Here is a 24,729-nt window from a genome sequence, read left to right on the forward strand (position 1 = left end):
GGTGCTGTCTTTCCTCTTACACTGGGAGTGCAAGCACTGGGGGAAGGACAGCAGGGAAAGACTGCAGAAAAAGCCAATTAGTAAGGGAGATTTTTTTATTTTGGGCCTGCAGGGATGAATCTCTGGAGAAGGGAAGATAGAAATCCAAGTCCTTGAACTAGATTCTGACTAAGTAACTGCCCTGCCTTTGTAAAGATCTGGAAAGAGTATTCACTGGAGTCAATGCCAAATCTCCCATCAGCATCAGTGTGATGACTCCAGAGAGCTACTGCCCACCCATGAGGAACAACTCCTTTGGATATGTGGCCCCACGGTAGGAAAACACGGGTTTTACCATCTCAGTCACTGGTAGGTCACTGCCAGTGCGCACATGCCTCCCAGAGCTGTGCTTACTGGGCAGCTGCTTGGCAGGCTTCACTCCTTCTCTGCAACCCATGTGGGTTTCATGCTCAGCTGCCAGAATGGCAAACCAGTTCATCAGTGTGAAAGAGTCAGGCCCTGGCTGGTGATGGAAGTCCATCAGAGTAATTTAGGGATCTTCTGCCTGAAAAGAGCACGCAAATGGTCCTTCTTGTGAACAATCTGGTTTTTCTTTTGCCAGGAGCACTTTAAAACACTGGGAAAAGAGCCTTTCTTGCGGTATTTAGGCATTTCTGTAATGCACTGTGGGAGTGAGGGTCTGATTAAGATTTATAAGGCTTATTTTAACATACTGCTTGACCTGAACCCTTGTGAAGAAGAAAGACAAGTTTACACCCAGGAAATCCTGCAATACTTGTAAAATCTGTAGGCAGGCTTTGTGTGTACTTCTATGTACATGATACAAAAGCAAAGGCAAGTTGATGAAAAAAACACATTCTGTAAAGTGATTTTAATTTCTATTTTATTTATTTTTAAGAAGAGCTATCTGAGCAATTAACGTTTCGTTCTGCTAAAAGTTCTGACAGAAAACTGCAGCATGTAGAGCTGACTGGAAACTTCAGTTTTCCTCTGTATAGATTAAAAAGTCAACAAATATTTCCCTTATAGTACAAATTAAATCCAAAATTTCAAACTCAAGCTTTCCAACTGTATTTTTGAAATGGAAATAAATCTGTAAACAAAAAGATATTCTCTATAAAAAACAGAATAATTTTTGTTTTGAAAATATTCCCACAAAAACATGCATGTTTTTCCACTTCTGTGTTGTTCTTCAGTTACTGAATGGCATTCACTAAATTTGTCAGTATTTCTAAGTCTACCTATTCATAGAGAAAATAAAGTTTTGGATTCAAAATGTCAGGCCAGCATGAATGGGTTTGTCCTGTAGGCTGAGATGCAGGTTGAGGTAAATAAGCCACAGGCTTCGTGTCTGCTGTCATTGCAGCCTGGGGGAAGCAAAGCAGATGGTGGTGTCACCTCCATCCTTCCCCAGCATTGTCCCTGCGGCCCTTCCCTAGTTGCCACAGGGCACCCATATTGCTTTCTGCCTGCCTTAGGGACATGACAAGTTCAGTTTCTCTTCTAGAACTTCTCTATTCTCTATGCTCTGGCAAGAAGGGCTACCAAGGAATGGTGAATGAGAGGATTCAGGGGGCATGTGTTACTGCTCTGGGCAGCTGGAACTCCCCCCTGTTGCACTGGCCATGGGTGGTGGTCCATGAAGCACCTTCAGCTGACTCAGTTCATGCAATATCAATGGCAACGCCAGTTTAGTGGAACTAAACTGGTGAGTTCTAGCACTTATCACTGCCAACAAGACCGCAAATATCCCCCATGCCTCATAAGATGACCAGAAACTCCCAACTGGCCTCTGAGATACCAAGAGAGAGAGAACTGGCTACAAATATCTGTAAATGCAAAAAGAAGAACAGAGAAAGGAGGACTTGTGTATAATCCCAGCCAAGCACACAAACTTGTGTTAAACACTAAAACTGATGTACCTGATCCTTGTTTACACAAAGGCACTTTATACCATGCTGCCTAGGTTTCAGAGCCTGGAAGTCATCTTTCCTCTGTGGTCAAAGTAGCATAGCAATGCACCTTAGCTTATCTTGCAAAGAAAACCACTGACAATATTCATATGCCTCAAATTAAGCACATGCTTAGACTATTCTCATAATGAAACCACAGTAGCTTGGATACTTGAGCTGTTTCATATCAACTGGAGAAGGTTTCAAAAGGACTTAGCAAAGTGCTGAAAAATATGAGGCACATTCTAGAAGGTCTAGGCATTGCCAAAATGACCTCTAAGTTTTAGGGGCTTTCTTCCCCCTGTCTTAGCTTGCTTTTCTATTGTTTCTATGATAATCTTTTCTATGTAAAATAAGGAATTAGAAAACTTACAGCTTCTGCCAACATCTGCTGCTGTAGAAGGAGTTGTTTTTGCTCCATCATTTGCCGTTGCAGAGCCTGTTTCTTTTCCATCAGTTGCTGATTCAACATCGATTGCTGGGATGAGTTCATGTAACCACTTCCAGTGTTTGGATTTGAGCAAGAACTGGAGCTTGGAGCAGGGCCAGCTCCCTGGCCTACCACAGAGTGTTGATCCTAAAACAGAAGAAATGTCTTGTGAAGGATGAAAATAATAACAAGCATCAGGAAAAGGAAATAATCCTTTTCATGCAATTAACTCAAGTACAGGCCACAGCCCACAGGCTCTCAGGACAAGTGACCGATACAAAGGCTTTGACAAAATAAGAAGGGGATTGAGTAACTTCATTGCTCATGGAAAACTCTGAAAATGTGCCAGGTGGTTCCAGTGGAAAACCTCAATGTTGTACCAGGAGCTTGGGAAACATTAACAGAAGTAACGGAGCTGTCCTGGGGATCTTTTGGGAAACTTGCACCGGGCTGTATGGCAGTTTGTTTGACCACAAGGGAACAAACTAGGCATCTTCTGGTTCCTACCATCTGGTGAGCAGCAGCAAGAAGTTACAAACTCATCGCTAGAAGTGGTATCTATTCTTAGAAAATACAGAAGCAGTAAGTTGTTACTTTGCAGTGGGGTGAGTGAAAGCACCTTAGCTTATCTTGCAAAGAAAACCACTGACAATATTCATACGCCTCAAATTAAGCATATACTTAGACTGTTGATTGCTTAGATGCTTTAATTCATCCCTGATTGACTCTCATTAGTGGCAGGATTAAATAGGCTTAGACTTCATCAACTTCCTTGGTAAAACAAATGTGTAATTGGACAGGACTCCAAAGAGTGCTTTAGGGTCTCCCCTGGTCTTTGCAATAGGGATCTAGATCCGTTTCCTCTTCCCTGTGTGCAGCTTCATGAGGAAGGGATGGTAAAAAGTCATCGCATAAGGCAATGGAGAAGGTACCTGGGGACTCAGACCATGCACATACAGGATGAGAATGAGCATGGGATATCAAGATCCTGCCCATTTTCTTTAAGCCATGGTTTTCCTTGACAGCAATATGTCTTTTGTCTACTTGCTCCACCAGTGTTTGGTACTTGGGGTTTTACCAAATGTAGGAAGTAGCTTTCTCAGTCCACACACAAAAATACTCAGCCGATGTTGTATCACTTGATAGTCAGATATTCCTTAGCCACCCAGTTACAAAGCAAATAGGATATACTGGAGAGGCCACAACAGTCATGAGAAACATCAGTTCTCTGACTCCACTTTGTTGCAATTCACCACAGGAACCTAACCACATAATTCTGTATAACCTGATACACAGCAGCACTTCTGCCCTGCAACACAGGAATCCACACCTGGAGCCTGATGCTCTCCGTTACGCAGTGGTTCTCTTGATAACAAAGGTGTAGTGCCTGAGTCTGGTCTACTACCTAGGTAAAGCTCTGCTCCATGGCCATTGCCTCCCACGGCATTCAGGGAAATACAGACCGACCAACAGTGAAACAAGGGCTGGCCAGGCATTGCCTACCCATGCCCTGAAGAGCATTGGTGGTCATCGGTCTGCAAACTCCAGGAAAGCTTCTGCACCCTGCCCCACACAGAATAACACACACATACACACACACTACAAACTAATCCAACTCATCTTTCCACCATCTGGCATGGAAGAAACACAATGACTGTTATGGGTATTTCTATTTTAAAATAATTCTGTGGCTTTTAGATGGGGCCACACGAGTGCGTAGATAGCTAGATAAAGTATTTGATGACTGTTACTGATATAAAAAACATGACTTTCTTCTGGAGCCACCTGCAGCCCCCAAGGCTGTGTTACAAACCCACCCTTCAAAATTTATTGGGCTCTTACACAATTATATCCCACACGCTTTCTTTCAGTTCTAGAAGGAATCCAGGATTGCTCAGCACTGCCACATTTTTCAGTCCTTATGTTAGCTGCAAGATAGAAAATACCTCCTCTCAACAGACCTTCTTGCCAAGTTGTTGTGCAAACTTTTGTGTCTTTCTTAAAATATTTTGAAAAGGAAAATATGTTACAATAAATTGGCTTTGACTTCTATATTCAAATGACAACTCTAGCTTGAACCCAGCCACATGTTACATCCATTAATAGAATTCATCTGTTGTGTTTTTGCACAGATAATGCAGGCTCCCCCAAATGTGCTTTCATAGTCCTGCGTAAAAAAACAACAAACAACAAAGCCCAACTTTTTCTCTCCCTCATTCCCTGCCAGCCCATATAAGCTGTGGGGAGGGATTTTGTTTTAAGATAAACTGTGCAGTGTCCATTCACGATACCTATCAAAGAGAGCTCTTCTGTAATAGCAATTGGCACAAAACACCAGCTGCTTGGCAAACAGGCTCTGAGAAAACAGTATAAATCATCAACTTGGAGCCAGTTTGTTTTGTTTTTTTTTTTGCATTTGGTCCTTTCTCTGCTGTTCATGAAATGTCCGTGTGAGTCTATGAATCTACGATGTGTTACTTCTCCTGCCTGCTGATCAGCAGTGATGTGATGGGAGGAGGAAGAACAGTTTCCTAATAAATCAGTGGATTAGCTGTGCAGCAGTTTGACCCTTTGTGAACTGGCGGTATCAAGCCTTACTCTCACTCTGTGCTTGCATAGCTGAAAATCAGAAGGCAGAAAGCTTACACTGCTGCCAGGGATGAGGGCTCTGTCTCTGTGCTTGGACAAAGGATGCTTTCCAACATCCCTGCCAAGGATGGGCAGATTTAGGTTGGAGATACCCTGCTTTCCTTGAACTGTATAATTCTGCTCTAAGTCTAGCTTTCCTGCAGCAGCTTTACTACAACTCCATACATCTAAAGCTGTCGGTGGCCTTTTGAACTTCATTCCTGGGTTCCCAAGCCTGCAGTTCATGCACTTTAACTTTAGAAACCCCTGACCAAAGAAAGACCAGGGTGCGACATGCATGTCCCCTTGCCCACGGGCGCCTCTGCCAAGCAGCAGGGGCACCTCTGCCAAGCCCAGGGACAGCCCAGCATCCCTCCAGCTGGAGAGCCTGCTTGCCTGCATTATGACACCATGTTGTTTCCCTGCACGGGGAAGGTAATCTTCTTTCCACTTTGCCTTCAAGGAGGTGACTCGACCAGGAGCACATCCCTGCAGCCAGCTGGGTGTCAGGGACAGGATGGAAGCATCATACCTCTGACAGGTGCAACTGTCTGCCTGGGTTCACCCCCAAACTCCTGCTCCACTTGCTGGCACTGCTCATGCATGCCACATCCTTGCGGCCCTTGCAGGGCTGTGCCTGGTGCCAGCTGGGGCAGGGGCAGCAGCCAAGGGCTACGCTGCCCACACCACAGGCACCACAAAACCCCATCTGCTCTGATGGTGTTGAAACTCCAGCACAATGATGCTCTAGGTGCAAGGGAGGTGTGTTGCACCCTGTTCTCTGATGTTACAGTGAGATCTAAAACCTCTGAGAAGCAGAAAGAGAGGCAGAATCATTGAAAGCTCCTCAGACCTGGTAGCACAACTGGAGTTTTGTTCATAAGCATCACAAAGAACATTATGCTCAAATAAAAAAATAAAATAGCAGTAAATCAAAACATTTAAGAATGCATTTGCCTTTCACTATCCTGCTGCAGCTGACTTGTGTTCATACAAATGAATGGAGGTTTCGGCTTCTAACACATAGACTTTCCGAAACAGACATTTCTTTTTTCTTCATCTTCAACCCCTCCTCCCCTCTCCTCTCCTCTCCTCTCCTCTCCTCTCCTCCTTCCCCTCCCTCTTTTCCTTCAGACCCTACCAGTGAGTTTAGGTCTGGATGGATATCAACTCTGTTTCCCTTTTTGGGGCCATTCCTAAAAGAAATGCAAAATGTTACTGCGTTTACCAGGGAAAGAAGGGGAATTCCTGATCACCGCTTTTATATTGAGCAGTAACAGCATTGTGCAGCTGGAGCGAGGGATTTCTGCAAAGCAGAGAGCTGGCAAGACCCTGTGCCACCGGGACAAAGTGCACCTTTCCCCCTTCCTCTCCTCTTCCTTTCTCTCCAAAGCTTGTCAGGAGGGCCTGAAAGCCTTTTTGCAAGCTTGTGCTTCTGCATTCCTAATTCACAAGCAGTTTAGGGACACTTGGCTGGAAAAGGATGTGCAAACCTTTTGCTTCTTTCTCCTGGAAATGCCTTGAATTGATAATTTTGGTAGGACAGAACGGAAACAATGGTCAATTTTTTACTAAACCACAATGCCCTCTGAGGCTGTTCACTTCCCAGCTAGGCACATTGGCATCTGTGTCACAGATTTGCTTCTTGCAGATTTTCCCTCAAAAGGAGGGGGTGAATTTTTCCACCTTTCAGTTCCTCTATGGGGCAACTCGTTCTGTGCCCAGTGTCAGGTCGGGAATGACAGCATTGATTTTTGCCCTCCTTTTGCCTTAGTTCTGGCTTAAAGAAACAGAATTAAAAGAAAAAAGGAAAAGGCTTCAGATCCAGTCACAGAAGCCTGCTCAGCAACGGATGCCCGCCTTACCAAAAGCTGTTTTCAGGAGAAGAGCTGTGCAAAAGTTCTGTTCATATAGGTGACCAAACCTATGCATGATGTTCCCACTCATAGGCAGTTTGATTCAGTTGTGTTAATTGGCATCACGGGCTACCTCTGTGGATTTCTTCAGCAACCACCGGCTGTCCTGACCCATGAGCTTCTCAAGGGCATCATGCTTTTGCTGCAAACCCCCTTGGACACTGAGCACTTGGAGGAGAAGGATCAGGAGGAAGAGGGGGAGGAAGAAAAGGTCTCCAAGGAATGGCTCAGTGAAGTCCTGCAACACTGTTTCAAGGTGGTGCAAGGCTGGTGGCAAAGCCCAGACTGCCCATGACTGCCTGGTGTGAACCTCCACCACCTCAGCTGGCCTGTTCCTTTCCACAGCCAGAAACAGGTTCTCCAGCAGCCCCCAGGGCCAAGCACAGGGCAGGACTAAGATAACTGAGAAGAGCCGATCTCCCTCATGCAACTTTAGGAAGCCAAGCACAGGGTGCTCTGCTGAAGGCTGGTCCTAAGACCCACCAGGCTCCTTCTCAGCCACATCTCCTACATCTAATGCAAGCAGAAACACCTCTTTCTGCCAAATGCTGGGGTTTCTATGGACATCTGAACTCCAAGCACTGCCTGCTTGTGTTCTTGCCTCAGACAAGAAAACAAAGCTTCAGCAGGAACGTGGCAGAGTGCCTGTTGAGTAAAAACTCTTTTAGCTATAGTGAAAAAGCTAAAGAGTTTTCTTATTTTTAGGAATAACTCCTACTCTTGACTGGAGCATAGAGGACTGCTTTCTGTGCCAATGTACACTGTGAGAGCCCCAAGTAGTTCCTGAGGTTACACTGATATGCAACAGCTGAGGATCTGATCTACGTATCAGGGCTGGAAATAACACAGTCTGGGCAGAAATACAACCAGTCCAATTCTCCCTTGCCTTATTGCTTGTTCAGCCCAATGGGTGTGGAAAACAGCATCTTCCTCAGCACCTCAAATTCACTCAACCATTTTTCATATCTGGAACATACAGCATAAAACTGAGTCTCCTCTAAGTTTAGGTCTCTAACTAAAAACTTAGATCAGATTCTCTCTAAACTGCCTGCTGGAGCTCTGCGTTCTACTATACAGAGGGATGGGGCTGTATGATTAGGGTCTAGATGCCTAATTTAGAAACTGTTAGAAGATGATAGGAACATTCCCTTACATGCCTCATTTTAGGTGCTTCTAGTCACACTTGAGTAAGAATGCCTGGAAGAGTGAGTGCGAATACCCCTTGATCTGCCAGGCACTAGTGTATCACTTTCTAAGGATGTTGTATAGAGTGACCTAAAAGCCTCTCAAGTTAATCATGCAGAAGATACTGTTTTAGGTTGAATATCTCCTAATATCCTGCCAGAGAGCACTTCTATGCATTCCAGCAAGACCGCTTTCATATGTATGAACAGCATTTGGAAAACCTGAATATTGCAAAATCCCCAGACCTGGTTTTGCAGTGTCTAATATCCAGAGATATAGCTGCGTGGAGAGTGCAAAATATTTCCCTTTTTGTGGAGTGTTTATAAGAAGTTGGCTCAGCCACAGGGGACCATCTTCTGTGTTTTTTTCTGTGAACATCTGAGCTCTCAGGACAAAAATTTCAGGGCCAACCCTGTTTCCAAGGCACATACACAAGGAATCACGGACACTAGCATTTGCAATTTCACAAGTTCAGGCTGTCTGCCAGAAATCTTGTGCCTTCATCCAACCAGGGAAAAGAAGCAAATGCTGTGTCACTCCTCCAACAACCAAGCGACAGAGCTCAAAGACAAAATGCAGACAAATCCCTTCAGATACTACAAAGCTGGAAATGATCATGACAGTAAGGAGCACACACCTGATTTCTGCAGCCTCACGGGTGTGAGTCACACGTTGGAGCCGTATGTTTGGATACCAAGTGATGAGGCAGATACTCAACATGCAGAGGGTAGGTATTTCAGCACACCCATCTGCTGCAGTTCTCACTGGGAGAGCCAGGGAGGCCAGGCTTTTTAAAGAGCCTGTTTTTTGGACACACTGAAATTTAGGTGGACCCCAGAACTATTTTCAGAAATAGGTAATTCTCCTGCTACACAGTGTTGCAAAGTTTATACATAAAAAAGAATGAAAAAGAACACTGTGCACAATCTCCTAGGTAAAAATGGGTGATCAAATACCTCAAAGGAGCCAGTCCCCACTATTGGTGAGAAGCAAGAGACTTTGACAGATAGTTATTTGTGCAGTTCTTAATAGAAACCTTTTATAGCACTTTGCCTTTTCAGCACCAACAAGGAAGTTGCTCACTCCTGAGATCCTTGTGAACTGGTTTTCAGACATTAATGATTTATTTGTAGCCTTGTCACAATCTCTTTCTGGAAGGCTGCACAGCCCTATAGCCACTAGCAGGCACTCTTATAACATTCCCACCCCAACTCAAACTTGGGGAAAGTGGGAGCTGCATCTTGCAGGGTCCGAGGCTCAGATTCAGCACTTGCACAATCGCATAGCAACAGACCCAGGAACAGTGCCTCATTACGAGCCTTGTCCAACAATCAAGTCTTTAACGAGAACAAAGGTTGACAGTGATTAATCATTAAGACATTTCTTGTTCCTTGCTGCACGTGTTGGAGGCAGCCTCCCGCCGAGGCAGTCTGGCAGATTTCCTGTCTGTGCTATACCAGGGCCCGGGTCCGGACACACAGAGACGTCTTTTCCCAAAGCCAAGCACACAGATGAATGTCTTGTCTCTGTTTCTGAGCTGAGCACGGCAAATTCGGAATGCTTGTGCATTCTGCAAAAATAATAAACCCTCAGCTGTACATGTGATTGCTGTACATTCAGGCGAAACTACCTAAAGGGGATTTGTTCATGTCAGAAATTTTCCCAGAGACTTCAAGGATGGATTATTAGTATTTTACCACGTGCACTGTGATGAACTTTTAATGTGATCTTTTGGCATACTGTATATCATAAAGGTCTCCATCTTAGAAAGATTTTGTTTATTTGTAATGAAAATAACATGCACGTGTTGAAAGTTCAACAGAGGAGGTTATTGTGAAATGTCTGCATCAGAACAGGAATGTTGGCTCCATCGAAGTCAATGGCAAAACTCCAGCTGACTTCAACGGGGTTAGAATTTCCTCCCAGGTCTCCATCCAGCCCCCCCAGGGGCACAGTGGCACTCTTGGCTTGGAGTGACCTCAGCTTCCACCTCCTGGACAAGATACTTACCTGGTTCAGACAGATGTCAGCAAAGAGCCTCCACTAATGTAGCTGGGCAAAGACTATCCTCAGGTCTGTATGGAGCTCTGGTTTTAAATGCCTCACATCCTCTAACTTATATTGTAATAATTATACCAATAAACATGAATGATGAAGACTCCTATCAGGTTTTTGCCAAAATCAGACACATAATGGTTTGTTCTACTTTAGCACTATTACTTGCAATGTCTGTAATACGCAATATCCACACTGCAACAAGCCAAACCCTTTGGTTCACCATCACAGAATTGCAGGAAACGAAGTTAGAGAGGTTTAAGAAACTGCCACTCCTCTAGCTAGAACAAGAGCCGGTGTGAGTGGACCTGTTTTGCGTAGTCCTTCAGGACAAGGTATGTGCATGCTTGCAGACTCTGTGCCTCTGCTAAGGAGTGGTAATTTCCATCTGAGACAGTGAAATCTTCCTAAACTGTTTGAATTAAACACTTGTGATTATCTGTCTGTATCTTTAGTGTGGGCATATATTATCCATGTAAGTGTATATACCTTATTCACCTGAATGTTCTTGTCTTGTTGCCATATGTTTATTATTTTTTCCCAAAATTATCTAGCTTGAGGTTGATACAGAGTGTGGAAAATTTCAGCAAAGCAGATAATTCAGTAATAATTGGCACTCTCACACATATATGCTTATATTTAAATGTTGAGTTTACAGAGCACTGCTAAAAATGTCACTGAAGGCTTACAGATAACGTGTCTTTTTTGGCATGTCAAGCTTATGCCTCATCCTCATGTTTCTTCTCCCCCTTACCCCCAGCAAGTCTGACAGTCCCACTGACCCAAGGGCATATGGGCACCGTACAGGGAAGTATGGTCCAGGGGTCCCTGAACTTGTGGAGACCTGGGCTGCTAAGGTCACATGAAGCAGAGCCAAGTGAACTAGCTAAGTCTGGAATAGTTATTCACAAAGGCTACTAAACCACGCTGAGGGACATTTAGCTCAGGAGGATGCTGCATGACTGCAGCATTCTTCCAGACCTGAACCCACCCAGTGTTGTCACTGTAAGAGCAGGTCAACACTGATGCTTCATTTGCAAAACTATTACTTTTTAACATATCTAATGGAAATGGAGTAAAAGAGTCTGTGCCTTTTCATCTTGATCATAAACACTAATGCAAAATCTATAGGAAATTGCTGTAATTTTTATCCTCTTGATTTCCAGACTATTCTTTAGTTTCCTCAGCTTTTCCCACTGGCATTTATCTAAGTTTTCTTTGCACCTTCCATATGCCTCCTCATATAGGATTCACCCTCCATATTAATTGTCTGTAGTTTAAACACATTTGTGCCACTTCTAAATAACAGTCAGAAAAAAAAAAAAGATGATGACATAATGTGAAAATTTTCCTCAAGCAATAAACCAATGCAAAGCAAACACCATAAAATGCCAGTTTTTCTGCGGGAGAGTATGAGGGAGCAGGCAACCTGAACAAAATATTCAATGAAGAAAGAAAAAATAATTAATCAGAAAGAACAACAACAACAACAGAAAAACCACATCACTGGGACCAAACACTTGAATACAAATGGGCACAACATGGGTGACATGACTGTCACAGACACAAATTAAGATCAAAACCCTCCTGCTGAGAATACACAGCAAGAACATGAGCATCCTTAAACCAGAGCCTCCTGGGATCCTGTTTCTAAACCAACAGCTCTGAGCTCTGATGGAAAACAATGCTGAATACTGAAAAGCAATGTGTGAAGAATGGCTCTGACCTGTGTCTCCATACACTGATTAAAGCCTTGGGTGGGACACGTGGTGGGACTGGATCTCTTTGTTCCTAATTTCCTGTCCTGGGACAATGACTGATTCCAACCAAAAGCAGCATCTGGGGCTGGGGGCCAAGTGTCACCTGACGCAGAAGAAGGTGGGGAGCGACCACAAACTGTTTCCTCACTGTGACAGCCCACAGCACTGGTGCGAGCGTGCAATGCAGGGTTCAGTGGAGGAGATAGGACTGCCCACCTACTGGCTTTTAAATGAGTCCCTAGCAGGCAACCACAACTGTGATCTTCCCTCTTCTTGCTGAAGGGCCCTCTCCTTCCTTTAAAAGGATCACTGTCTTTGTTATAAAACAGCTTAGTTTGATGGGTGTTAATTTGCAGGAATTGACATAAACCTGAGGCTCCTGCCATCCCCCCCTCTATATCTTGATGACTGTGATAAAATGGTGCCAGTAGCCACAGCAGCCCGAGGGTTTGACAAATCTACCTATCCTTCATCTGTCTGTGCCAACAGCAGTTTCATTAAAATATGAAAACACCAGGTTTCCTGAATAGCACTCCTGGGATTTGCCTCATTTTTCACTATGAACTCAAGATGTACAAAGCAAAGTAGTTTTATCGGGTATCCCAGCAGCTCTGAATACTTCTCTGGGTCAGGCAAAGAGTAAAGTCAGGACCCTGAATTTTAGGAAAGCAAACTTTCAGCTGTACAAGGAATAGGACTCCCTGGGAAATTGCCTTCAAGTACAAGGGAGCAGAACAGATCTGAGAGATCTTTAAGGATGTTTTCCATACAGTGCAAGAGATCTTGATCCCCAAGTATAAGAAATCAGCAATGGATGGCAAGAGACTGACATGGCTGAGTCGAGACCAGCTGGTCAAACTAAAGGACAGGAAGGAAAGGCACAGGCAGTGGAAGCAGGGAGAGGTATCCTGGGAAAAGTATAGGGATACTGCCTGGTTGTGTAGGGATAGTGACAGGAAAACCAAGGCATGGCTGGAGTTGAACTTAGAAAGGGATGCAAAGAAAAATAAGAAGGGCCTTTACAGGTATGTCAGCCAGAAAAGGAAGGTCAAAGAAAGCATCCCCCACCATGATAAGCAAGACTGGAACACTGGTAACAACAGACAAGGAGAAGGCTGAGGTACTCAACAATTTTTTTGCCTCAGTCTTCACTGTCAACCTCTCTTCCCACACCTCTCAAGTGGATGAACTGCAAGACAGGGCCTGGGGAAGCAAAGTCCCTTCTACTGTAAGAGAAAATCAGGTCTGTGACCACATGAGGAACCTGAACATATTAAGTCTATGGGCCCTGACGAGTTGCATCCCAGAGTCCTGAGGGAATTGGCTAATGTAGTTGCCAAGCCACTCTCCATGATATTTGAAAAGTCATGGCCATCAGGTGAAGTCCTTGGTGACTGGAAAAAGGGAAACTTTGCACCCATTTTTAGAACTGGTAGAAAGGAGGACCCTGGGAACTACCAACCTGTCAGCCTCACCTCTGTACCTGGGCAGATCATAGGACAGATACTCCTAGAAGCTATGCTAAGGCACATGGAGGACGGGATGGGCTTTGAAACAGCCACCATGGCTTCACCAAGGGCAAGTCCTGTCTGACCAAACTAGTGGCTTTCTATGATGGAGTGACTACATCAGTGAACAAAGGATGTAACCTATCTGGACTTCTGTAAGGCCTTTGACACCGTCCCCCCACAACATTCTTCTCTCTAAATGGGAGAGAGATGTATTTGATGGGTGAACTGTTTGATGGAGAAGGAATTGGTTGGATGTATGCATCCAGAGAGTAGTGGTCAATGGCTCAATGTTCAGATAGAGATTGGTGACATGTGGTGTCCATCAGGGCTCTGTAGTGGGACCAGTACTGTTTAATATCTTCATCAATGACATAGATCAAGCGCACCCTCAGCAAGTTTGCAGATGACACCAAGCTGAGTAGTGTGGTTGACATGCCTGAGGGATGGGATGCCATTCAGAGGGGCCTGTATAAACTTGAGAAGTGCGCTTATGTGAACTTCATGAGCTTCAACCAGGCCAAGTGTAAGGTCCTGCACATGGGTTGAGGCAATCCCAAGCACAAATACAGGCTGGGCGATGAGTGGATGGGTAACAGCCCTGCGGAGAAGGACTTGGGGGTACCAGTGAATGACAAGCTGGACATGAGCCCACAATGTGTGCCTGTAGCTCAGAAAGCCAAGCATATCTGGGGCTGCATTAAGAGAAGTGTGGCCAGCAGGTCGAGGGAGATGATTCTGCACCTTTGCACTGGTAAGACTGCACCTGGAGTACTGTGTCCAGCTCTTGTCTTCAGAACAAGAAAGACATGGACCTATCGGAGCTGGTCCAGAGGAGGGACACAAAAATGATCAGAGGGATGGAACATCTCTCCTGGGAAGATAGGCTGAGAGAGTTGGGGTTGTTCAGCCTGGAGAAGAGAAGGCTCCAGGGAGACCTTACTATGGCCTTTCAGTACCTCAAGGGGGCTGATAAGAAAGATGGGGACAAATGTTTTAGTAGGGCTGTTGTGATAGGACAAGGAGTAATGGTTTTAAACTAAAAGAGGGTAGATTCAGGCTAGATATAAGGAAGAAACTTTTTATGATGAGGATGGTGAAACACTGGAACAGGTTGCCCAGAGATTTGGTGAATGTCGCATGCCTGGAAGCATCCAAGCTCAGGTTGGACATGGCTCTGAGCAACCTGATTTAGTTGAAGATGTCCCTGCTCACTGCATGGGGGATTGGACTATATGAACTTTAAAGGCACCTTTGAACCCAAACCATTCTATGATTATTCTCTGAGGGGTAACAGGGTTAGACAGAACTCACCCACTTCTGCTTTCAGCCCTTCAGAGTTTATCTGTTTGTCTGTCCAGGATCCCCATAATGCGATTTTATCTGCTGCCTTGCTGCCTCTCTGGTAGCATTACTGGACATGGTGGTTCCTTTTTTTTATCTGGCTTCAGAATAGAAAAGGTTAATCAAAGGTGACAGAGGCCACTACCACAGTATAATGGCACAGGCCCTTCAAGGAGAGCTTGGCATCTCACTGAGCTCAAAGAAAGGTGCAACAGTACTTGGATGCAGTGAGTTATTTTTTCTGGGTTTTATCGCCAGCCTTTCGAAAGCTGTAATGGAGCCAGTACAGAGGTCAAAATAGCTTGATTCACCAGGGACTAGTCCTGCCTTGGACACCATGCCTGGGAGAAATTATCTGATAAAAGGCTTCCTTAAATCAGATGAAGTAAAAAAGAATTATACTTCTGGCAGTTATTTAAGCTATTTACGGCCCAAATCGTGTAGCGTGGGAAAGAATAACAGACTATCCAGGGTCCGCCGTATTCCAGCTATCAGATAACGTGCAACTCTGGAGAATGGGAAGGTTGGTGCCAACAAAAACCTTCTTGGACTTCTGCTCATTTTGCATTATTCTTGTGTAAGAGCAGTGAAAACCTGTTTTGTATCCTTGTTTTTAAACAGATCCACTCATGTATGAAAAAGAACAGGTGGACAGGGTATCACTGTCCTATTTTCTTTCCCTGAGCAAGGGAAAGCACAAATGCAATTGCCTGTGTCTACAAATGATCCTCAAATTATGCTGTGGCGTTTCCCACATTTGGGAAATAGCAAAGGTCAATGTCCCACACTGCAAGGACTAGGGATCTCTGGTTAGCCTGTTACATTCACAGTGTCTCCTCTGCCAGACAAGCCCTGGGCTTTGCTGTGGGGTACACAGCAAAGTTTTCTGGCAAGGCTTTGAAGAGCCATCAGGGAGATTCAAGTTCTGTCCCCAACTTTGCATGGAGGTAGAACTTGGTCCATGGCTTGAAGAGTGAGCTGACCTCTCTTTTTTCTCTCATCCTGTTGTCTAACATGACTTCTTAATTAATTTACCACAAGCATTAGTGAGCACATCCTGGCAGCAAAAGGTTCTCTTTTCTGCTGCTAAACGTGGCTGTAGCTAAATGTGTTGTTTCAGTTTTCCATGTTCCTGCTATTCTGTCTGGAGAGGCCCTTGGGTCCTTGTTTCATGTAAAAATGCAGATGAGGAAAACTCCACTGTAAACTTTGCTTTCTTGAATGTATAGCCTGGCTTTGACTGGCACTCAGCCCCTAACGGCCGTGAGAGGGAATTATTTCAGCACCCTCCCCACTGCCGTCCTGTTCCCCACACCAGCCCTTTCCTCCTCAGTTTCACAGTACATACAAAAAATCTATAAGTAGTCTTAAATTTAGAAGCAACTAATATAGAAATCCTTTGCCAACATCACATTGCTCAGGTTTTCTCCAACAATTTGGAGAGCTTGAATATAATCCACGAATGAGACAGCAAGCAGACTTGAGAATGAAGACGTTCAGCACCCTGATGTTCACAAATACACAATTTAATAAACTAAGAAAGGACTCAATTTATTGGTATCAGCCTTTTCAGGGGACAGAGTATATCCTTCTCACTGTCTGGTGGCAAAGCTGAGGAGATAAATGTACACTAAAGAGCCTTTCATAGTCATCTGAAATGAGTGTTAAGATGTGTTGGACCAGACAGGTCAGACAAAACACCAAAGTAGAAACAACCAGCTGAGCACTTAACTGTGATTACAAGGACAAAAAGCGAAAGGAGAAACCACCTGAACTAAATGAACTACATGGAGCTGTACTGCATTCTGTAAATACTTGGTTAGATAGCACAGATGCAAAAAAAGGAGTTGGCTTGGTTTGATGTGGCTTGGCCTGTAGAGGTCATCCCTTTGCAGTGCTGAGAGCTGGACAGCAATATAGGACAAGAGGGAAGTGTTCACCTATTGTAAGCTCAAACACAAAAAAAGAAGCCTATAGAGGGTGGAAGCAAGGACAGATAGCCTGGGAGCAATACAGAGAAATTGTCTGAGCAGCCAGGGATCAGGTTAGAAAGGCCAAAGCCCTGAAAGAATTAAATCTGGCCAGGGACATCAAGGGCAACAAGAAAAGCTCCTACAGGTAAGCCAGTGATGAAGGGAAGACTAGGGAAAATGTGGGCCTCCTCTTGAAGGAAACAGGAGACCTCGTTACCTGGGATATGGAGAAGACCGAAGAACTCAACAACTTTTTTGCCTCAGTCTTCACTGGCAAGTGCTCCAGCCACACCACCCAAGATGCAGAAGGCAAAGGCAGGGGCTGAGAGAATGAAGAACTGCTCAAAGTAAAAGTTCAGGTTCAAGACCATCTAAGGAACCTGATGGTACACAAATTCATGGGACCTGATGAGATGCATCCATGGGTCCTAAACTGGAAGATGAAGTGGCTAAGCCACAATCCATCATATTTGAGAAGTCGTGGCAGTCCAGTGAAGTTCCTGCTGAGTGGAAAAGGGGAAACGTAACCCCCATTTTTAAAAAAGAAAAAAGGAAGACCAGAGGAACTATAGGACAGTCAGTCTCACCTCTGTGTCTGGCAAGATCATGGAGCAGATCCTCCTGGAAACTAAAGACATGGGGGCAAATTGTGCCTGATGAATTCGGTGGCCTTCTGTGATGGGGTTACAGCATTGGTGGAGCAGGGGAGAGCAAGTGATGTCATCTACCTGAACTTGTGCAAAGCATTTGATCTGACATCCTTGTCTCTACATTGGAGATACATGGATTTGATGAATGGACCACTCAGTGGATAAGGAATTGGCTGGATGGTCACACTCAAAGAGTTGTGGTCAACAGCTCGATGTCCAAATGGAGAGCAGTGACAAGTGGTGTTCTTCAGGGGTCAGTACTGGCACTGGTGCTGTTCAACATCTTTGTTGGTGACATGGGCGGATAATTAGGTGTCACAACTACTGTGGCATCTAAATTCAGGAGAATGCTGAGTGATACAGGCAGCCATCTTAGTAGCCAGACCCACCAGTCCCTGCCTTCCTAGACAAGCAATGGACAGGAGTTACTGTACTGTCCCATCTAGGAGCCAGAAACAGATTTGTTTCATGTCATTTGAAAGCTAGGTATCTAATCCAGTCACCAAGGCTCTCCTTGTCGTTCACAGAACGAGGGCTACTCATTGCCTCCAGAGGGTCACTGGTCACGTCTGGCTCCTAAAATGGATGGGGTGAGTCTGGAGGGGTTTCTGCTCTGCTGAGTTGAGGAGCAAGGGGGGCTAACTTCGACATGAGACTACATGTTGAAATGAGACAATTCTCACCTGATGGTAAGAAATCTGAATAAGAAACTGCATGGGCACCAAGCCTGTAGTAACAGATTTAGGAGTAAAATGCAAATGCGTTGGAAAGGTCCCACTGGGATCTGGACCAGGCTCTGTCATAAAGACAAGTTCTTATCTGCTGTGATATGCTCAAGGGAAAACAGGCCAAAGGACTCACAAAAATACTGCACACCTTCTCATCACATAAAGGAAAGCAAATAAAATGTAGAGATTAAGCACTTTGTAGCACTACCCTTGCATGCATTATTCTTACTTGCAAAGCTTCTTTGTCATGTTATTCCTTCATTCTATCCCTGGTAGAAAAAGATAATATAATGTAACGCCACTGATTAGAAAAAGGCTGGTTTTGCCTAAAAAAAAAAAAAAAAAAAAAAAAAGCACTTTTTTTATCCTGCTTCCATGTGTATCAAGGTAGGCAATCAAGACCTTGACCCAGCAAGATGTTTAAGTTTGTTAGTTTCCTCAACCTGTTACCAGTGGAATATCATTGCAATCCAAAAAGCTTTTCATAATTACACTTAAAATACTATTTTTCACAGTTCTAGGTATTTTCAGTGTGTTCACATAAAGACATTTCCCATATTTTGCAGTAAAGTCCTTTTCCCAGCTATGAGGATGAACTGAAGTCTGTTTTGTTTGGTATGGTCTGGTTGAAAACCAGATAGACTTTAGAAGTGTCGAAGACTGGTGTCTTGGTGAATCTGGGCCAAAATAACGTTTTCTGCCTTTGATTCCTATAAGACCTGTAGAGCCAACACTGTTACCGGGAGGAAGACTGAATGGTATTACTATTTTGAGTCATGAACATAAAATTTTCAATTCTTTATGCTTTTGATAACATTAATTTGTTATTTGGACAACAGATGTGTCATTAATAGGTTTGTTTAGCCTGCAGAAACTCTGGTGCTGGCAATAAAATTTGGGAATGTGGGGACCCAACCTCCTGCAGAGCTCAAGCTGTAGAGCATGGCTGGAGGGAGGGAAGTGTTTCTTTGTGCACAATACAGAGATTTCCAGGTTTCAGTGGCTGTTGGGGCAGGGTACATTTGATCTGGAAGGACAGAGACACAGCCATGGAGCAGCCAGGAGGCATTTGGAATGAGAAGAAGTCTACTTTAGAAAACTCATTTTACACCAAAAGGCATGGAGGGGAATGCTTGCAATAAAATATTGTTCAGGTGTGGACCTTAGTAATAATTTACATGCCTTTAGAAATGAAACTAAATGTATTCCTTGTTCCTTACTCCTGTCTTAAATGACCTTTTGCTTTGTCGCCTGTCTGCTTGTGGTTAGTGCTGTTAGTAAGTGAGGGGCCTGGAGAGCAATGCGCAGAGAACTCCAAATCCAAACACTCTCACAGGGAGATGTGTTTGCTTCTGGCCTCCACCTCCTGAGCTCTTCTGAGGGAATTACTGCAACATGCTCATCTTGTACATACAGTCATTTTGCGAGGATGAGGGATGGTCTAACGTATTTTCCTCCCTTGCTCAAATCAGACTTATCTAGTCTTTGTCCACACACACTGTATGACCTGATTTTCCTCTCTCAGATAAGTCTTCCTAAGCTGCTAAAAGCTGGTTTGAAAAGCCGGCTCAGAGGTCAAGTGAGCAGGATTTATGATTTCACTGGATATCTTTAAGGAGAAAAATGAAAGCTTTGGGTTACACGGCTAGTCTGCCAGCATTAGACATAAGCTGGGTCCAGTGAAATCTTGCAGTGCCCAGTCCACCGCTGGAAAGCACATCTACCTTGAGATACCAGCAGTCCCCTAGCCAGGGCAGTTACAAGTTTAGATAAATAAAAACAAATGAAAAGGAAAACAATTTAAAAATTCCTAAGGGCCAGGCTGACACGTTACCATCTGGTGTAAATAAAAGTCTCCAGAGTCACCACATGGACTCTGCCTTTTCTTTGCTCGGTGAGCTGTGGCAGAGAAATTAATCTGCTGAAATTAGGGGCAAAACTCCCACAAACTTCAGTGGGGCCATGGACTCCCCAAGAATTTGCACAACACTGCATGCAGAAGGATCCCTGTCCTCAGCAAGGAGCCGACATTTAAAGGCATGGCATACTGAAAATATGTGGTATAAATGGCACAATGGTTATATAGATAAGCAGACAGCAGCTGATATATTCTTTCCTAACACAGAAGGACAGCCCTTTTTACAGCTGAGAGACCTATCAGCATCTTTGATATCATTGTTCTTGGGGAACTGCTGAATAAAGGGTCTCTGTCTTTTTGAGCGTAATTACAACTGATTTTTTTTTCCTGATAAAGAATGTAGTCATTGAGCCATAATGACATTATTTGATAACTTAAATTCATCCCCTAATCTATCCAAAATGGTATAAATTATTGAATAAGTCACTCAACTCTATAAAAGCACTTTAAAAACATTTTGTTCAGTACGATAATGATCAGACAGAATGTAGCAAGAGTTACAGTAAATTAGACTCCTGCTCCAAGCTGGCTGCCACTCAATATACTCATAGCTAAATTCTCACCTACTGAGTAAGATACTCTGCCATGGATAAATTAAGACATAGTCAGTTCTAAAGCGTGTTGGCAAGGACCTTTAGTTCCTTCCCATTTTTAAGAGAGCATATTCATGTGATTTCTCGAGGTACTATCAGAGAGCTGCACAATGCTGTGCCTTGGAGACATGATGTAACCCTGAGCAAGCTCAGAAACAAGGAAAATTAGTTTGTGTAAAGCTAATGTTTCCAGCACACCATTTCCAGCATGTAGATTACCTTCTCAGAAAACTCACAGTTTCTCTGCAGTGACACAAGTTAACCCTGAGGTGCCTACACCTCACCGAGAGGTGAACCTCCCTGCTTAGGAAACCATGTCCACCAGCATCAGAGCCACTCCTGTAGCATTCTTGTGCTGTGAGGAAATAGATCTACCCAAAATCCAAGAACACCATCAATACTGTGTGCACCCTGTCTCATCCTACCACATCCCATCTCTTACATGGCAATGGTGATGCCCCAGTAAGGCGAGTCCTTGCACTGTTGTGATACTGGGGTAGTGAAGTGGGATCCTCATCTGAACTGAGGTCCCTCATGAAAATTATGATCACTTATCATTGGTATTAAAATAACAACAGCTATACTCAGCTGAGAACACAGTTTGACAGCACCAGTAATCATACAAAATTTGTGACGAAACAATTATTCATGATGCTCCCTAACAAAGGGCATATTAACTGCTTGAGTGTTACCAGTCTTGATGACAGATAATGCATACCAATAATTACAACAACACTGCTGTAATTTCTGTATTCCTCTGAATTGCTTATAGGTAGCTGACAACTTTATAAAGCTGAAATGCTGTCACTAAGCATCACTGTGTGATTCCCTTTACTACTGCCTAGTAGAGTTGCCACAACCCTTAGACTCAAGGCACAGTCATGGACTAGCAGATACTTTTGAATCAGGTCCATTCTGAGAAATTTGACCCATCTTACAAAACACTGCCTAGGTTTGTTCCTGTGCTGGAACGGAGAGCCAGTGTGCTTGGGAGCCAGGCCAAAGCACTAATTCTGCCCAGTTGCCAATGTATTCTGGGAAATTTCTGCCCACAAGCTAAACTTCAGCTTGCTTCACTTCATCATAACTGAAGCGTCAGCAGAAACCCTGGCATGACCTTCTCTGCTTCTTTTAATACTGTGCAAAAATCAGTAATACAACACAGCAAGATCAAATACAAGTTTCCCATGTGAGTTACAGCTGGTTGTAACAGCTTTCTCCTACCCCAGATTCTATTCTATTCTATTCTATTCTATTCTATTCTATTCTATTCTATTCTATTCTATTCTATTCTATTCTATTCTATCCTATCCTAGTCTATTCTAAAGAGCGTAAGAACTAGCAGCAAACAGCTCCAGTTACCTAAGCATCCTGGATCCAATAACAACTGGCAATAAATAGCTGGAGTACAGAGAAGAGTGCAAGGAGAATGCTTCTCCTCCTTGTATACCTTTTTGATATCATTCATGCCTGTATGCCTCTGTCAGCCCTCCCAGATTTCTCTTGTTCCAGCTGAAGAGAACTGAACTATTTAATCCCTTTCCAGATGGAGGGCATTCATACCTCTTGATCATCTTTGCTGCCTTTTTCTGATCCTTTTCTAGGGAGAATGGAACTGCAATGCAGCAGTCAAAATGTGGATGAATCATAGGTTGAAACATTGGGATAATGATGTTTTGTAGTCTGCTTTCTATTCCCTTTCTAATACTTTGTACCTGCTATTTGCCTTTCTGATAACTGTTGATCCTGATACTTTCAGAGATCTACACGTAATAACTCAATATATCTCTCCTGAGAAGTGGCAGCTAAGTCACAGCTCATGATTTTGTGCATATATACAGGATTGTTTCTTTTAACTATGTCTGTACTTGGCTGTATTTTCTGTAACCAACCAGCAGACCACTTCCAAAACCCAGGATAAAACCCAAGGATCCCAATATCCCACATTCTGGCACTTAAAGATGCCAAAACAATCCTACATGTGAGCTAAAGCATCTTGAATTCTGTTCTAACCTATGCCAGCTAGAACAGTCCCTGGTCAAGACCCTCCTTGCATGACCCTGGCCATGAAGTGGTCCCTGTGCCTACAAAGCAGTGGAAAGCATAAATCTGGTTATGCTCCTTTTTTTTTTTTTTTTTTTTTGGCTACTTGGGGATGCCTGTACCTGAAAAATCTCAGTTGCCCTTTGACGAGAAATGTCCATAGCTTTTATAGCATTACAGTGACTCATTTAATAATCTTTGTCCTCATGTTCTATCTTGAAAGCCAACATGTGAGTTGCTGACACAATGGACACAATTCATATCTTGGGGAGAAATAATGATATAATATTTGGATTATTATATTAAGATTTAGATTATTACTTCAAGGTTGCTTACTATCACAGGCATGTTTTAAGAAATGAGAAAAATATAAGGATCATCATGAAATTCCCGTCACTGTGACCCTCCTGTAATCTTCTGGAGACCAAACCAAGGATACAACTAATATCTCTGTGGGGAAGATATGGACTGAAGACTGAGTCAGGGACAATTCTGTAAATTCTGAAAATGTAAAGGCTGATACAGACTTTTTAAATCCCTAGATATGTCAGTCTGGAGCATCATTACATTAAGAGGAAGAGGTGAAAAGAGAGAGTACAGATTTGTAGGAGATATAGAAAGATTTGGAAGCCAAGCTTCTGCCTCCTAGAGAAATAATCTTTCAAAGAAAGCATTTAGTGACAGTGATACCAGGGGAAAAGTCCTGATTTGCCTTCTATGACCTCCTTGAGCTTTTCCTCAGAAGATGGAGTTCCATATTTCAATGCCATCACAAGACCAAACAGCATTGTTTTACCCAAGGGCAAAGTCAACCTGACAAACGCTTATGTCAGAGATGCCCAGGACAGAAGTCTGCGTGACCACTGGGCCTTTCTGCTTGTTCCCAGACAGCTCATTCAGAAAGATTTGCTAAATGGCTCTGCCAAACTCTGTAACCAGCAATGTGAGCCATCAGAACTATACTTTTCTGTGGCTTTTCCTGGAGTTGGGTTGTCTCTGGCTAATGCTTTGATCTGGCAAGGAACAAACTTTCTTTTCATTCCTTCTCTGATCTTTTGAGATTCCCATCAGTAATGTTGGGAGAGTGAAGTGAGAATCATATGGAGCAGGGATGGAAAACTGGCTAAATGTCCTCTGGAGAAGACAGAAGTCTGCTTCCCACCTCCCACCTGACATTCTCTGCCGGATTTTCTCTTGCTCTACTCCGTCGGGTTTTGAACATTCTCCACATTTAAATGGGATAGACTTTGTCCGGTGGGATATTTCCTGAAAACTGGTCTTCGCTGAAGTCCTCTGTGCAACATCAGCACTCCCTCCCTTTTGTATGAGTAGGCCCAGTGACTCAGTGGTTTGGAGAGCTTAAATATCAAGGGACTGTTGACAATAGCCTTCCCTAGCTTGAGTAAGGTTTACAAATCTCAGTGCTTTGGGACTGAAAGATTCCCTCAGCACCCTCCCAGCTTTTTAAGTTGTTCATACCCTCCCTCTCCTGTGTTGCAAAGGTATAATCAGCTGGTACTCTGATGAGAAATTGAAAATAAAAACTTCCTTCTTTGCTGTGGCTGCTTAGGTGTCACACTGGGATCTTCAGGGAACAGGGCCAGCATGAAGAGGTCAGCATTATCCCACAGTTTCTGACAAGACTCAGAAATCTTTTAGCATTTTCTCAAACCGCACCTTCTCTGTCTCTTTTCTCCAAGAAAAGGGAATATAAGCACCTAAGACTGTTGCCATATTTCTACTAAAAGGCAAAGGACTCAATTGCCAAAAAGCCTCTGGATGAACTGGCAATGGAAGTTGGAAAGCTGCAGATGAGAGCAACATGCTCTCATCTCCGTGACAGCTCCTGCCTCCTGTCCACCACAACGAATGCACCTGGTAGCATTAGGCTGCGCTAGCAAAGAGTAGGCAGCAGAAAAACAGACATTCCCAGGAGCTGGAACACTCTGAAAGGCACATAATGGGAGATGAGAGACTGAGCAAAAAAAAGAGAGAGGTTGTTAAATGGATGTGAGCAAAAAAAAATTGTAAAGAATTGTTATTGAT

The 24,729-nt window shown here is 43.8% G+C and overlaps 1 protein-coding gene across 1 annotated transcript in view; it reads right to left on the reverse strand.

Moving 5' to 3' along the window:
* MAML2 (mastermind like transcriptional coactivator 2) overlaps positions 1–24,729 on the reverse strand; it is a 71,596-nt gene that overhangs the window by 10,935 nt on the left and 35,932 nt on the right. The window contains exon 2 of the mRNA XM_026856145.1: positions 2,326–2,529. Within this exon, the coding sequence (XP_026711946.1) occupies positions 2,326–2,529 (204 nt within the window). The remainder of the gene's footprint in view (positions 1–2,325; positions 2,530–24,729) is intronic.

Source organism: Athene cunicularia, assembly GCF_003259725.1.
Source record: "Athene cunicularia isolate RWA chromosome 1 unlocalized genomic scaffold, athCun1 chr1_part1, whole genome shotgun sequence".
Lineage (NCBI taxonomy): Eukaryota > Metazoa > Chordata > Aves > Strigiformes > Strigidae > Athene > Athene cunicularia.